The 17,057-nt window shown below is 41.6% G+C and overlaps 1 protein-coding gene and 1 long non-coding RNA gene across 10 annotated transcripts; one reads left to right on the top strand and one right to left on the bottom strand.

Moving 5' to 3' along the window:
- The first annotated feature begins 612 nt into the window (after window positions 1-612).
- On the top strand, window positions 613-16,446 carry si:dkey-89b17.4 (zinc finger protein 646). 9 transcript variants are annotated; one of them, XM_049476361.1, is made up of 7 exons: window positions 887-1,243; window positions 3,224-3,342; window positions 7,134-7,221; window positions 7,793-7,888; window positions 8,378-10,493; window positions 10,934-12,073; window positions 13,104-16,446. In XM_049476361.1, exons 5-7 carry the CDS (start codon window positions 8,407-8,409, stop codon window positions 14,050-14,052), a joined length of 4,176 nt encoding a protein of 1,391 aa, XP_049332318.1. In that variant the 5' UTR covers window positions 887-1,243; window positions 3,224-3,342; window positions 7,134-7,221; window positions 7,793-7,888; window positions 8,378-8,406; the 3' UTR covers window positions 14,053-16,446. The 9 variants fall into 9 exon arrangements, with proteins under 9 accessions (XP_022538756.1, XP_049332319.1, XP_049332318.1 ...); XM_022683035.2 differs by lacking the exons at window positions 887-1,243; window positions 3,224-3,342 and adding an exon at window positions 613-872; XM_049476362.1 differs by lacking the exons at window positions 887-1,243; window positions 3,224-3,342 and adding an exon at window positions 613-872 and having other exon boundaries at window positions 7,137-7,221.
- Window positions 4,059-4,482, bottom strand: LOC125799506 (uncharacterized). Its single transcript, XR_007438474.1, has 3 exons — window positions 4,408-4,482; window positions 4,234-4,349; window positions 4,059-4,146 (listed from the first exon to the last, which is right to left on the bottom strand). It is a non-coding gene; the product is annotated as an uncharacterized LOC125799506 (long non-coding RNA).
- Window positions 16,447-17,057: the final 611 nt, after the last annotated feature.

The following is a 17,057-nucleotide window of genomic DNA, read 5'->3' on the forward strand; positions in this document are numbered from 1 at the left end:
TATATTTCACACATAAACGATGCAGAACTGTAAAATTTCAGTCACTGTCATCAAAGAATGGGTCAAGCCAAAAAAATTGCTCTTTATAATGCAGACAGCTTATGGTAATACAGAAAGATCAGTCATTATTTCCCTACTTGGCACTAATGGCGTTATATCTTGTCTGTACCCAGTAAAACAATGTTGTGTAATTCTGATGAGGAATTAACCAAAACAACTTAAAAATAATGTAACAGAACCTGGAACCCCTTTGTTTATTATTTGGAAAATCGATCTGTTAGACTTCCTTTAAATCCTTATAGGATTAATAGCTTAAACCCTGTGGTATTTTTTCCTTAGGTATGACTGCTGTTAGTTGTGAACTTTACATGTTCTTTTTTTATGTTTTTTGCCAAACCCCGTAATAAACAGATTGTTTAAAAAAACTGTAATTGTAGGAAATTGTTTTTTTTTTATGAGTGACAACTTTCTGAGATATATGCATGTCATTAACAGAACTGCTAATGATTCTGTCGTGAATTTTGTTTATTCATCAGCAACACGAGGGTGCAGGCTATCATCATTTTATTGACTAAGTCTCACCCACACGTGAAATAAACAGATATGAACACATGCCGGTGTTGCTTCTGTCTGGACACGCAATTTCTCGTGTAATGCTCATTATTGTTTTGCAGTTATGCAAATAAGCGTGTTTTCTTTGACGACGGAGGAAAATGTAAACAAAAACGGATTTTCCCGGGTTGTTTATGTTGTTTCCGACCAAAACCACTGGAACAGAAATCACTTCGTACTGGCGACCTCCAAAGACGTAGCTAAGCAGAAACTTCCGAAGAGGAGGAGGAGGAGAAGGCAGCAGCAGCAGCGGACCGCAGGTAGGAGGAGGTTGTTGTTTGTAATGGTGTGGTGGTGTTAGCTAGTGTTGAGGCTCGGCCGGGCTCAGGGCTGCTGTCTGCCTGCTCTCTCTGTGTGTGGAGCTCCTCTCGCAGCCATTGTGCGCAGTGACGCGGCGAGGCGTCTGCAGCTCAGCCCCATTCAGCCTGCAGGAAGTGAGCGGGCTGGGCGAGAGAGCACGGCGCTCTGCTGAACCCGGGGAAGAAAGAGAGAGAGGGAAAAAAACAGGAGAAAAGATTATGGCGAGCGAATGAACTCCTCCTAAAACATTCACGTATATTATACCGTGCTCGAATTTCGCAAAGCATCGTCGAGAAGCTCGGTTTTGTTGTTGCGCGCCTCCGCCGCCCGGGTAAGTCAAAGCAGTATGCATTTTTTGGTACACAACGGTCACCATCACTGAGATACAGCGCCTCGCTCCTCTCCTTTTTCTATTTTTTTCCCTTTTTGGCCCGAGATCTTTGTGTTGATTCAAAGCTAACGTTAGCCGGCTAACCGCTCGGCTAAGCTAACGGGTTATAGCGCTTTTATTTACTCGCGAATTGTCGATTTGAGCGTTAAATATATGAAGCGCGTTAATATTTCTCTATATATTAATTGCGCTAGTTCTTTGTAATCTGTAATATTATATAAACGGCTATATTTCCTTTCCTCAGAGCATCGTGGGGGTGTTAGCTTAGCCTAGCCTTGCTTAGCCTAACTAGCCCGCTAGCCTAGCAGGTATCGCTACACCCACAAAAGCCTGCGCGCTAAAACCCTGATAAAATTCCCAATTTTACGGTTTACACATTAGGCGCTACGAGCCGAGTTTAGGCTAAACCTGTAAACTAAGCTTGTATTAAGCGATATATCTGTACATATTCAGGCTTTAACTGTATGTTCCGCTCTGAATCGTTTTTTCCTCCTCGGCTCCCCGTTAGCTGGGTTAGTTAAGCTAGGTTAGCTAACGTTAGGTTAGCTGGTTAGCAAGCTAGGCGTTTGCGTTCCCTCCTCAGCGAAGGAATTGCGATTTTTCCCTCTGCTCTCCCTCGTTTATTTTTTTTATGATCGACTCCAGAAAGTCGTTTATGAATTCACTTGTTTTTGCGGATTCCCGGTCCACTTTGCCGCCTCCGCCCGGCCGGGCTGCATTCGCTTTGTCCCCCGCAGAAAAATCGGTGTTAATGTGAACGGGTGTGGATCTGGCCAGGCCAAGGTCACACTTATAAACCCAATAAAGACGAAAATATGCCGTTTACACACACAGACTCATTACATTTTACAGCAATTCATTATCACGGTGTGTTTTCTCTCTAGCCAGCAGCCGCTAATCGTATGTGCGTTTCCCCCCGCAGTGTAATAGCGAAAAAAACAACACCGCTATAGATACCAGCTACATATATAAATCAGGGTAAAATTAATTATTAGGTGGTGTTGGTATACTATTTAGATATTTAATATGTTTCATTTGAATCGCTGCAGCGTTTGATTTACTAAAGTCTGACCGAGCCAGTTGCTATTGAGCAAATGAGAAAAGTAAACACTGCAGCTCCGCGCTTTCCCTGCATTTACACACCATTCTACCCCCAGACCTGATCTCTCAGCGCCTTCTTATGAACTCACCGAGTTTTCTTTCCGAAGCCAGAGGATGTTTGACGGCATATATAGTATTTTCAGCCTGACATTTAAAGTGTAGGCGTCATGTTCAATGACATAAGGCTGCATGTTCTTTTGAGGTGGCACAATACCGTTTTGAACGGTATATAGATATATACCGTTCAATATAGATATAAAAAATGACCTATTTTATTTGTGTTTGTTCCTATATGTAAACAGTATATATGGGTGTGTGTGTATATATGTACACACAAACATACATATATGCACAAAATTCTGCCATTGAAATTAAATACTTATTCATTTTTAAATCCTTCTTGCTTAAATTTTTCTTATTTTTAAACTTTTCAAACTCTATCAATTATAGCACAACAAATAAACAAAACACAACAACGTTCTTCCAGTCTTATTCATGGACAAATGCTACATTACATTGTTCATCTTGGCAGGCTTTAGTTTTTTTTATTATTATTATTTAAGGGAAAGTTCCCTCGTTTTCTCCCCACAAAGATAAGATTCTCTGCATCACTTAACAATTCCAAACAAAATAATTCACAGTGGGTTTAACATGAAACACTCTGCTCTAAAGAACCATGCCTAGTCAGAATTGATCTCAGTGATGGTGAATGGAATCAGAAGTCTAAGGATTTAATGCCTTTTCAAATGATCTTGCATACACTGATTGTTTTATATTTTCCACCATTTTACCATTATAAACATTTGCATATAAACCCAGATCACACACACAGGTTCACTGGTGGTTTCGGATACTAAATAAAATGGCTATGATAGTGTTGTGGCCATGGTGACCCCTGGTTCCCATCACCACCACTACAAAGAAATTGAAGAGAGTTGGTAAGTTTCTCCACAGTTTATCATTTCTCCCATTCTAAAAATTGATCCAGCATTTTCCTCTAAGCCAGTCAGCCAGTATTGATACCATTATCAGATTGTTGTCCTCTAACTAAATACAGTTGTTTTTCAGAGAGTGCTATATATATATATATATATATATATATATATATATATATACGTATATATATATATAATGTACACTACTAAACTGCAAATTATTTTTTTAAATTAATACTTTAGTGCCTTACCCTAGTCCCCAATTTTTATAAATACAAGAAATATCTAAACGCGTCTACATTTTCATGTTTTATACATTTCTGTGATGTGATATTCTGCTTCATATGCAGCAACATAAACAACAATGTCCTGCGACCCAGAAATGGACACATTATAGCGCCACGTATAACTTCTGGTTGAATGTAAACAGCAGAGGAAAGAGTGGAAATATTTTTGTGAAGCTGGACCCAGCTGGCATTTCGCTGCATGAATTTTGACAGACTTGATGAGGCTAACACATCCAGATGGTCTGGAAATGGAGACTGCAGGTCAGGCTCTGTAGCCTCAGGCTACGTCAGGGGGGTTTTGTTTTCACACGATTGCTGCAAGACGCCCCCCGACTTCAGTCGGAAATGTGTGTATGACGTAGGTGTCATCACTCCAGAAACAGAGGGCCGTTTTAGCTAGAACTACAACCAAATGACTTTCGTCACTTTGTACTTGGGAAGACGTGTACTTGCCTACAGCACCTCAGTCCTGCTCATTTGGCCTACAGCACCTCAGTCCTGCTCATTTGGCCTACAGCACCTTAGTCCTGCTCATTTGGCCTACAGCACCTTAGTCCTGCTCATTTGGCCTACAGCACCTTAGTCCTGCTCATTTGGCCTACAGCACCTCAGTCCTGCTCATTTGGCCTACAGCACCTTAGTCCTGCTCATTTGGCCTACAGCACCTTAGTCCTGCTCATTTGGCCTACAGCACCTTAGTCCTGCTCATTTGGCCTACAGCACCTTAGTCCTGCTTATTTGGCCTACAGCACCTTAGTCCTGCTTATTTGGCCTACAGCACCTTAGTCCTGCTCATTTGGCCTACAGCACTTTTGGTCCTGCCAATATCACTGGCCACAGTTTGAGTATACAAGTATAAATATTTACATAACAGCTGCATTTTAGCTGAGTGAGAACATAGCCCATTAACCTACATCAGTCTTAAAGGCAAACTATGAAAACATGTTTTAAAATGTAAAGGGACAGTTTCCCAGGCAAGGACTATATCTATTTATAGGCAATGGTTTCTTTTTAATTGAGAATCTCTATTCTGAATGCTGTTTAGTCCTAGATTAGGCCTAATCCCTGTTTAGGAAACTTCCAGATATTAACACATTAAATGAGTAGCACAGGAAACATATGTAGGACATGGGCCCTTTAATCTAGATCACAGAAACCAGCAGGTGAGTTTAATAGATATTTAGCTGAATGTCTGTTAAACACAAGCTGGCCTCAAAGCATCTACAAGGGAACTGAAAATAAGCGTTATTTTGTGTTAATATTGTAGATTTTATTATTTTGTAGCCCTGTATCAACCAAGTCATCCTCACATCTGAAATGTCTTTTATGAAATCTGTTCTCACTGCAGTCATGACGTGGACATAATATGATAATGGTGTGAGATTTTGCTCACTTCACACTGCGATCGTTTGACTAGCCAGCCATTTCGAGTTAAAAAAGTTCCTCTTAGGTTCAGTACAAGACCATCCCTTGGTTCTTATCTCAAACTTTCATATCATACACCCTATGCTCATTCATAAAACACACAGAACATAAATAAACAAAATGTGAAACAACAGCCCTTTGTGTTTGTGCTTTGCTGGCATAAGTGTGTGCGGTTGGTGACAAAGCCTCAAAGTTCCGCAAAACATCCGTCCTTTGATATTCAGAATGTATTTTTTTAAATAAAAAAAATGTTGATCATCTTGAAAAGCAGACAGCCCTTTTTACTTGAAACACTAGGACCGGTTTGCCTTTCTGAATATCACTGTTATTTCTTACTATAAATAATTTTCCAATTTGTGACTATTTTTTCTTGAGAATTCATTTGTTTATAATTTTCATTTTACTTTTCCAAATTTGATGGCTTTAACAAATCTGATATCTTCCTTCTGAGCTTCCTGGCAAATCACAGGTGTTCATGTAGGTGTTCATGCAGCTAATTGGTGACACATCAGCAAGGGCCCAAGGATGATGGTTTGAGAAACTGTACACTTCAAATCAAGTAATATAGTTTTGTTGAGTAGATGCTCTCTGATTTCTAAAGGAATGTTAGCTTAACCATTTTCAGTGCTCACCTGGAGGAAGGTCGGTATTTCCAGTTCCAGAAAAATAACCAATCTTATTAGTCCTTCAATAAAGTCAGGTAATCTGCTAGTGGAACTGGACAAATGCATACATTGTCAGGAGTTTACTGACCAATAGTGCATTCCAACAGCTGGGTTAATGGAGTAATATAACTTGAATTTGTGCCTCTATGTGTCACATCAAACCACTGTGTTGGGGTCCATTAAAAAATGCAGAAATACTTTCATTGGTTGTTTGAATGGTCTTGAAAGGGAGATATCTTTTTATACAGCCCTGAGGCCTGTAGCCAGATTTGTCTCATTGGCTCTTTTGTCAATTAATTCCAGCTAGCTCTGTATTAGAAGTGCATAGTTAACATGACCCAAGATGCTAAAATGTATTGATTTTATAGAGCTTTAATTATGCCAACAAAATTGGTATTGGAAAAATAGTTCATGATTTATTTAAAATCAATATTTGGAAACGTAACTTTTATAAGAGTAATATTTTTACCACAATTAATTTCTACAGCTGGTTGGAATTGATTTACATTATGCACATATGGCAAGTGAGTTTACATTAAATATGCTCTATTCGTGTATATTTCTCCTTTTAAGGTTGATGTAAGAATATGTGATGGTTCAAAAATGTTTCTAGCTTGCTGCCAATACAATTAGAAACAATAAAAATAAAACACCTGCAAATGTATAAATGTATGTATTACTATATTCAAATATTCTTACACCAGTCTTCGAATGAGAATTAAATAAATTAGTTATATTGTCACTTGGCAATATAAATTATGTAGGCATTTTAAGTACACAGTTGGTGTATTTATGAAAGACAAGGTTCCCTAAGGATGTTTAGTAGTGATGCCACAGTATAGCCAGTGTTCTCTTAAGAATTAAGTCAGACATGTAGATTTAAACATTTGTCTTTACATGCGCAGGTTCATAACTTTGAAAACCCTTGGGCAATATTTCTACTAATGTTTTTTTTTTTTTTTTTTTTTTTTTTTTTTTAAAGCAGCCACTTTATAAATGTAATGAATAAAATATCAAACAGTGGTTTGCCCGTGGCATCACCCCAAATAACTGTTTACAGAAGTGACTAAATGTTATAAAATGGTGTTTTGTGTGACAGGTAAATATAAAATTTTGTAATTAATTATTTCATCCATAATGTAACAAATAATGTATGTTTGTAGCAGTTAAGTAATGAAGTTTGAAATCAATACTTGCATTCAAAATGGAATAAAGAATTCCTTGGTGTCTTGTTTCGAGTTATTGGTCCTGTCATCTGAACTGTTAAATATGCAAATTAAATGTTGAATGCTTATAGATTAAATTTTCATTGTTTTTTCTTCTTCGTTTTCAAAGTATGTCTACACGTACTCTAGGTATAAATAATGCATACTACACACAGCAGTTGCCTTTTGACATTATTTTGTCTTTTCTAAAGTAGGAGCTTCCAGATCTGTGATGCACGGTGTCGAACCCCAGTGATTTGACATGGATTGTGCGTGTGGGTTTGAGGAGAAAGTTAAAAAGTAAGAAATTTAGAAAGTTAAGAAATGTATTATAAAATAAGATTTTCATTAATCTGTTTGGCTTTATGGTGCATTTGGATATAGCTAGAATTTTAAAATTCAAAGTGTTGATTGATGTTTAGATTCATCTGGAATTACATAAATAAAGTCTTTAATTAACTTATTAGGTTAGATTTTGTAACTTTTTTTTTTGAGAGAGAGAGATTTAGATATCATGCTTGATGTTCATTAACCATTCCCACTCTCACAATCTTACAAATATAGTGTTTCATTTTAAAGATAAATTAAACATTTTAATAATGTATGTATAGGTGTAAAAAAAGAAAATACAACAAAATAAAACGATGAATTTAAGAAGTTAATGATTTAATTATATAAAAACTTGAAAACATTAAAATAGTAAAGTTAGGTTGTCAATCAGAACACTGCTTTGTCTCATGTTACAGATTATTCTGCATTTTGGCCAGGCTGATGATACTGTTATCATATAATCTGCACAGCTACACATAGAAGTGGTTATATATATTAAAAATAATGTTTTGATGTGTTTCTCTCTTTTGTATCTTCTCAGTTCCCATCTGGTGCCCTACATCTGTCCAGACGCTCTCTGAACTGCTGTGACCGAGTGGATTTGAAAGGCTGATTGGAGAGAATATCTGCCTCCCAGGTAAAATGGCTGATACCACAGAAGCAGAGAGCTGAGCATCACACATTGCCCCCCCTTTCTTCTATGTTCGAGGATCATTTTATGTGGACATTTCCCCCTTCCATTTCAATTTTCTCATCATGGCTATGCATGATATGAATCGTGCCAAGGGTTACCCTTGCAAAGAATGCGACATGATATGCCCAAGTACACCTAGCCTCCTGGAGCACATGAAAGCCCACTATCACCAAGAGGGGAATGGCAGATTTGAATGTGAACAGTGTGGACGCATTTTCAAACATGCCAGTAGTTTGGCATCACACAAAAAGTCCCACGAGATGGGTTCTTTCCAGTGCCCAGTGTGTACCAGAACACTGCCCAATGCAATAGCGCTGAAGAACCACCTCCGCATTCACACTCTGTCTCCTAGTGCACAACCTGAAGAGGAGAATGAGGATGGTGTTGATGAAGATAGAGATTATGGTTTAGCTCAAGATCTTTCTGACACAGGTTTCCGGGGCCACCTGAACAGCAGCGGAATGATGACGGGACACGACCACGACAAGCAGAAATCGCCAGGATCCGAAGATGCTTGGGACAGACCCTTCAAATGTGATCAGTGCGACAGGACCTACCGACACCACGGCAGCTTGGTCAACCACAAGAAGTCTCATCAGGAAGGCACTTACAAGTGCGCCATCTGTTACAAACAGTTCAACAATTTGGCAGCCCTCAACGCTCACGAGCGCACTCATTCAAAGTTTAAACCCCCTGGAATGTCCATGGGAAGCCTAGTGCCTGAGACCTCACAACCTCGCCCCCCTGCCCCCCAAAGTGATGACATGGCAGCGTGCTTTTGCCATCTATGCCAGGTTTCTTTGCCCAATAAGACTGACTTTCAAGAACACATACTGTTGCATAATGCTGCGTCCTCTTCACTGGGGCTGACACGTAGTTTCCCTGGGATAGTGCCTCACAATCTCAGCACTGTCCGCTCCCCAGCAGTTAACCCATACACCCCTGCTCTTGGCGACTCTCTTCCACTTCCTCCTTTACCTGATAAACGTTATGATCAGATGCTAGGGCCTCCTATCAATACTGCAGTTTACACCTGCGCATACTGTGGGTCTGGACAGCCTGACTTGGACAGTCTCAAAATTCATTACCTGACCCACGAACCTCACCCCTCATCACACGCTCAAGAGGGTCCCTCTGTTCTAAGCTCTGGTGGCCTCGGGTCCAACTCCCAGCCATCTGTGTCCTCACCCAGTGGGGAGTCTAGATCACAGCAGTCGTCGTCCATTGATGACGCCGACCGCAGATTCAAGTGTCAAGAGTGTGGGAAAAGCTATCGTCACGCTGGGAGTCTTGTCAACCACAAGCGCTCCCATCAGACTGGGCATTACCAATGCACTATTTGCTGCAAGGAGTATCCACACCTTGCGGCCCTCCAGAGTCATCTTCGCAGTCACAAAAGTCGCCCAGGCTCCCAGGGACTAAACTCAGAAGGAGACTGGCTATCATCTGAGCCCATGACAGGACTTGACTCCCAGCAAAACTTTGTGCATTCACAGAATCAAGAGAATGGCACCACAACCCCCATCTCCCTGCCTGGCAGTCTTGGTGATGCAACCCACTTTGTTTCCGAGGGTGGCCATAGCAGTGGACTGGATTCACTCGAGTTCCACGACCGATTTGATGGTTCACTGGCTCAGGGCAACTCTGGCCACTCTCCTCTTCCACAGAATCATCGCCAGGGAGACAGACACATGTGCTCAGACCAGGGCAACATGTCTAATGGTTACATTGGCGGCATGGGCTTCCACAATTCAGGGGGTGCCTCCTTGCCAGCTGGTAGTGCCAACCACAAAGAAGGCAGCCGCCAGCGACGTGGGCAAGACCAGCACTATGGAGGAGGTCAGGGGAGTGGCAAGAGAATGGAGAGCAACAAAGATGACGACGGAGAAGTCTACCAGTGCACAGTCTGTGGGAACCATTATGCTAGCCTACGGGCTCTTCGTAGCCACCTGCGTAGCCATGGGGTGAATCAAGGTGCAGGGCCTTCTTCTGCCCTCTCGCCTGCAGGTGAGCAAGAGTGGAGAAGGCGACAAGAAGGTAGTGAGTCTGGCCTAGAAGTCTGTAATATCTGTGGCCAGAGTTTTACCAGAAAGCAGGATCTACTCAATCACCAGTTAGTCCATGGACCTCCCCGGCCGGATGGATCTGTGCAGGGCTTGGGGGGCAACGTCTCTAATGCTAATGGCAAAATGGATGGAAGGAACCACATTTGCGTTGACTGTGGCATGTTCTTTGCAGATCGCCATCACCTGATCACTCACCTGTGTCCAGGCAAGGCAAGAGGCGGAGCGCTGAACAAAAACATGAATGGAGCCAAAGGGATGACTGGAGGTGCTGGGACCAGCAGTGGGGTGGACCACCGGCAGATGGCCGATGACCGTCCCCACAGGTGCGACCAGTGTGGAAGAGGTTACAGACACCCCTGCTCCCTTCTCAACCACAAGAAATCGCACAAGACTGGGGTCTTCCGCTGCCTTGTCTGCCAAAAACGCTACTACAACCTGCTGGCTCTCAAGAACCACCAGAGGACTCATTTTGACTTAAAGAGGTTAGCCAGCATTGCATGTGCCCTATTATACTTTAACTGTGTAGTTCTCTTTGCATACTTTTGACTGTGTATGTATTATGAGTTCCCCACTTGTGATTATCCAGGTCATCACTGAAAAGAAATAGATTTGAATCAAATTGTGATTTTTTTAAAACAATGTGTACAACTCATATTCCCATTAAAAACAAGATGAGGGCAACACACTTAGTCAGTCATTCTCTCTTTCTCAAACACACACGCGCACACACAAACACTTGAATCTGTATTTCATAACATCTGTCCCATTTGAGCTTTTTGTGTAGTCATCGCTGTCTGTGTGTAAAGGTGTCCATGCTGTGTTCTGCATTGTTTGTGTATGGTTGTATTGTTTGGGGGTTTTGGTTGATACAGAAGATTTTGACATTGCTGTCTCATTTTTGTGTGTTTTTTCTGTGTTGCAGGCACAAGTGCGAAGAGTGTGGGAAAGCCTTCAAGATCCAGAAGCAGCTGATCAATCACCTGCGTCTACACGAAGAGCACAGAGCTAAGACTGGGGTCCGTGATCAACGAGGCCAAAGCATGAATCAACACAACGGTGGGCGCTATGAGGGGGGGCCATCCCAGATGCAGCCAATGAGGATGGGAGAGCCACAAAAGATGCAAAACCAACAAATGGCACCCAATTATGGCCAACCTCAAGGCTACAAGAAGCCATACGCTGGGGCGAGGGCTCAGCAAGTGGATGATGGCAGTGGCCGGCGCCCCTTTGCATGTGACCAGTGTGGACGCACTTACCGTCATGCCGGCAGCCTGGCAAACCACAAAAACCTGCACAAGATCGGCGAGTATCACTGCAATGTCTGCAACTCCACCTACCCAAACCGGCTGGCCATGAAGAACCACCTCCGCATGCATTTCGCTTTAAAGAAGTTTGCCTGCAATGACTGTGGCAGGGGGTTCAGAAACCAGAGGCAGCTCGAAACGCATACCAGCAACCAGCTGTGCAAAGATCTTCCCGGTCCCAGCATGCCACCCCCGCCTCCTCCCAGCTACGAGTGCAGCGGATGCTCTGATCGCTTTTCCACTACAACCGAGCTAACTTCCCACAACTGCAGCGCTCAGCTCCCTTCCTCTTCTGCCTCTATGAATAGTTCCACCATGAGCATGGACACTGCTGACCTAGGCTCCCCTGAGCGTGAAGAGCGACCCTTCACCTGCGACCTTTGCGGCTGTTCCTACAAGCATGCCAGCAGCCTGCTGAACCACAAGAACACACACAAGACCGGCAACTTCAGCTGCTCCTACTGCGACAAGCCCTACACCAACTACATGGCGCTGCGCAACCACATGCGTATCCACACGCAGAAGAAGCGGCACATCTGCACCACCTGTGGAAAGGCTTTCCGGCTGGCTCGTTTCCTCCGCAACCACCAGAGGGTCCACGAGGAGGGCCACACGCGCTTCGGCTGCCCCACCTGCGGGAAGAGCTTCCAGGGTCGTTCTGGGCTGGCCAGGCACCGCTGCGGGGACAACCAGGTAGGCATCGAGGGCAGCAGGAAGGCCACTTCAAGCACAGGAGAGGGAGAAGAGTGCCGGTTCACGTGAGTTAACGTCTGTTGTTCGTGATTCTTGAAGTGAACTAGTAAAGATCACAGGTTTCTACATGTCTATTACAGGTATATGATCTCCAATCCGGCTTCCTCGGGACCATTCGCGTGCCGGAATTCGGATTTTTCTGAAGTTTGGACAGTATGATTAGTGGAGACCAGATAAGTTACCCCATTTTGCTTTCAGTTAGCATTATACTCTAGCATATTAGGCTACAATACATTTTTTAATTGGTAAACAATGTACCGAATAGTTAGATGTGTTTTGATTTGTATGTCAGTAAAGACAGTTGTCTGATTAAATCCTTCTTTATTGATGTCTTGTTGAATGTATGTTTGCCATTGTTGTTAGTTTTTTTTTTCTTTCTTTCTTTCTTTCTTTAAGCACTTTTTCATTTACTACTTTGTGAAGGGAGGGCACTGAGACAGTTTTATGATTATGGATGGGGTGGTCCCAGGCATAAGTTAGTTTAAGCATGACTGCTACCTTTATACATGTGTTTGATTTTTGGAGAAAATCCTGCTTAAGTATCTTGACATACTATATTGTAGATCATGATGTTCTTTTTAAGAATGTTTTACTAACATATGAAACTAACATTTAAGGAGATGTACAAGTCATTCACAGTATTGTTTCAGGCTGTCCTGTTCAGTTTCTGCAACAATAACAGTAGATATGTTGTACTAAATTGATATTGGAAAAACTGCCTTGTCAACAGCAAAAAGAATGGGTTTTTTATAAATCTTAGACATTTAATTGAATCCATTCAATGCCATCTATTTGGCACATTTTGCCAGTACTTTTGTCCCAGCTAGGGACAGTATGTTTTTGGCAGCTTGGATTCAAGATCATATACCTGTATTTACCTCTCCAAGTAGTTGTTCCTTTTTTAAGTCAAATGTGCAGTGATGGGTCACTTATATTCAGAGTAGTCTAGCTAACTGATAAGATACTGTATGAAGTCAAGAGTGTGCAAGAGAGATTTATGTTCCCCCTTTTGTGTTTTTGCTTGTGTCTTTACAGATGTGAGCAGTGTGGCCGTTCCTACCGGCATGCCAGCTCTCTCCTGAACCACAAAAACACCCACACAGTAGGCATCTACCATTGCGCCGTGTGCCTCAAGACCTATTCCAACCTGCTCGCCCTCAAAAACCACCGCCGCATCCATTCGGAGACACGAAGGCACCGCTGCCCTGAGTGCGGCAAGGCCTTCCGTGTCTCCTCCCAACTCCAGAACCACCGCCGCATGCACCAGAAGGAGCGCGAGTTTGCCTGTACACTGTGCCAGCGGAGTTTCCCCAGCCAGTCCAGCTTCCGAATGCACTTGCAGATGCAGCATGGAAGAGGCAACAAGTCCTCGCATTACCACCAGCACCACCAGCAGCAGCAGCATCACCAACCAATTTCGTCTGGAAGCTCTGACCTGGGCTGGGGCTCAGGACTTGATCTAACTTTGATGCAGGCCCAAGGACTACACCCTAACGATGTGTCCAAAACATCTCACCACGGTCCCAGTTCTAGTAGATCTTCCGGACACCAGCAGCAGGGCCGCAACGAGACGGGCCGCAAGGCACACGTGTGCGACCAGTGCGGGCGAGGCTACAGGCATGCCAGCTCCCTGCTGAACCACAAGAACAGTCACAAGGCAGGTACCTACTTCTGCAACCCCTGCCAGAAGGAATTCTCCAACCTGATGGCATACAAAAACCACAGACGCATTCACACAGAACCCAAGCGCTATCAGTGCCCGGACTGCGGCAAAGCTTTCCGCGTCTCAACGCAGCTCATCTGCCACCGGCGTATTCACACCAAGGAGAAACCCTTCTCGTGTCAGCAGTGTGACAAGCGCTTCTCCAGCAAGTCCAACCTGCGCCACCACCAAAAGGTCCACTGGAACAGCTCGGCGCCCACCAGCACCATCTCCATGGGCGCCACCAGCTTCTTGGGTATGCCCACGGGCCCCTTTATATAAGTTAGTGGTGGGAGTTGGGGAAGAAGGACTTGTTTTTGTTGTGGAGGGTTTAATGCCAAGGTTTCCTGAGGTGCCAAATAGTTATCCCATGCCCCATCATCTTCTCACCTCATCTGCAGTTAGCACAGTGTGTAAGGCGTGGCTGTGAGTTATTCCTCCTTTTTTTTTGTTTTGTTTTCTTTCGTTGAGCAGGTTGTTGTCTAGGTAAAGAGGACTACCCCTCCATTTTCCCATATATTCCCTCGAGACACTGAATAAAACAAGACTCGGTACACGGACCATTTTACATTAAGAAGACAGTCTTAGGTTGACGTGGTGTACAGGCTCCTTACCTCTGTTTTACACACTGCGGTTGACCTTACTTGCATTCTGAAGTTCACTTGATTTACCCACCCTCTGTTTTTTTTTTGTTTTTATCTTTTTAACCTACAGTGATTATTTTTCGCTCAGTGTAGCATAAACAGCTTGAAGAATAACCGTTTTAAACTCAGTTTAACTTGAACTCTTGCTTGATGGAAAACTACATTTCATGTCAGGTTTTTTTTTTTAGGTCTTTTTTAATTACGCCACAGTGAGCAGGATTGAGGGGAATGAATTAGACCCTTCCAATCATTCATACACCACCCTCAGTGTTGAGATCAGTACAGGCAAAGTGGTTAGTTGTGCATCTGAAATCATATGAAGACTCATTCATCATTTCACCTCCATCCTCCTTTTGGTCACCTTGCAAAACATTCAAAATGTTTTTTATATTATACAAAAGTCATATTCACGGTCAAATTACAAAAATAAAAAAATATAAATATTAACAGTAACAGTAAAAAACAAACAAAAAACATTGAGCAACTTGTATGTGTAGGAGCTAGCTCTGACAGTATATAGATCGTAATTGAAACTGATTGCAGTCACCATGTTGTGTAGAACTCTCAAGGGTGTTTTGTTTTTTTTGTTTTTTTGTTTCTCCCATCTGATGTTCTCTAATATTTTCTAACTTGTGTGTTTCTTGCAGCACGAAGATGAGCTTCAAACCTTATTAATCTGCAGATGACAGCATTGCGCTATATGGGTTCACTTCTTTGCAGCTTTGTTTTTTTTTTTTTGTTTTTTTTTTGCATATTTTTGTTCTTTTTTGTTTTGCGTGTTGCCTCCTGTAAGTTTCCCCTCGAGATGTTGCTCAGAACCGTTATTTTTCAAACACCGCACCTGAGTAGCTAGTGTATAGAAACAATAGGTTGTGCTTTTGAGGAATTAAAAAAAAATATGGGGAAAAAAAAATGAAAAAGCAAAATGATGTATATTGATAGGCTTGTACTGGCATTTGGTTTTAACTTGTATTGTATCGTACTTCTGACTGTATTATTTACAGGAAGACTTTTATATAAACAAAATGACAAAAAAATCACTGTAGTATGCATTTTATTTATATTAACCCTTATAACCGAAGACGCTAGTTTTAGGACCTCCCCGTCGTAGGAGCTCTCTGTTCCACACATTTCCTGCTCTTTTTGTTTTGACCCGTGAATCTTTCATATATGATTGACATGGAGTCGAGGATATGACAGGACTCCCAAAGAACACTCATTTTAGTGACTGTAATCTTCCCTTCTCTTTTTTTATTTTATTTTATTTTATTTTATGTTTCCTTTTTTGGTTAAATGCTTTTAAACCCCTTGTACAATAGACAGTGAGCTGTAACAATGTGTGTTTCTCCGATTGCAGTATGATGAGTGTAAAGATATCACTGTATTGTTATGCCTTCCTCACGTGATGTCGTGAAAGTCCCGCCCACCCTCTGACCCTTCCCCTTTTCTCACATCAAGATTGGATGTGCCTCTGTCTCGTGCTTTTAAGCTCACACACTTTTAAGGGATTTTTTTTTTTTGTGAACATTACAATCACTTTGGCAATCTTATTTTCACATATTTGTTTTGTTACATCCTTACAGTATCCCTTGTATTTATTAGTATCCTTTTTTATTTAATTGCATTTGACTATTTGAAGCTCATTGAACCTATATTACCAGGGAGCACTGGTGCTAGTAAGTCCATTCTATTTTGAGTGAAAGTGAAGTTGTAAGGAAAAGTGATATGACTAGAGCACAGGAAGAAGATTGTGTATATATGTATGTTCCTATAACTTGCAATTAGGGTGAAAAGAAGCTAAACTGTATAACAAACCTTAGGTGCATTCATTTGGGAAGGATTGACTTATATAAGAATTATTGTAAGTTTAACCTTTTTGTTTTTTGTTTTCCCTCTTTCATGCATATATATGTACTGCTGACTATACACTTTTTTTAAACTACATTTTGATAATTCATTTCCTAACAGAACTTGTTTGGATTATAACCTTAATGCTCTCAAGTAATGAAAATAAATAGCTGAAAAATCATAATTAATATTTTTGTGTGATTGGTTAAAACACATATCACTGCTGTTTCACAAACCTTCTATCTCCAAAATGACATCTTTCCAGAAGCAGGTACATTTTGGAGCATTTTTAGTGGTCAATTCATTATGAAATACTGACTCAATATTCAAATCATTTAATTCAATGCTGGATTCAAATCTTGTTCAAATGAGAAAAGGAAAAAATGGAAATGCGAGGTTTTTGTCTAACAGCAATGAAGCACTAGTTTCTAATGCACAGTGCTACACTGATACCAACAATTTGCTGTCATTTCTCTGTTAAAAATGGTTTCCCCAGCCTTTCTGGTTCATTTTAGTGGTTTCTCTGCTTTAATTCACCCCCTTCAAATCTGAAAGCATTTGTAAATGAACTGATCAGTTAAATTATGTTAAACACTACTCATTTTAACAACCTACCTTTATTTTAGACCCTCTTTACAATTTGTTAACATGCCTCTTCTCTTTATACACTTCAAAAAGGGAGAATCTGGTTCTTTACTACAGGTGCTGTTTTTTTAGGTATATCAATAGTTTTTTTTATATCATTTAAAGAACTATTTAAATGTTACAGTGGTTCTTTTTGTGGTTAAATGCATC

Source organism: Astyanax mexicanus, chromosome 3 (assembly GCF_023375975.1).
Source record: "Astyanax mexicanus isolate ESR-SI-001 chromosome 3, AstMex3_surface, whole genome shotgun sequence".
NCBI lineage: Eukaryota > Metazoa > Chordata > Actinopteri > Characiformes > Acestrorhamphidae > Astyanax > Astyanax mexicanus.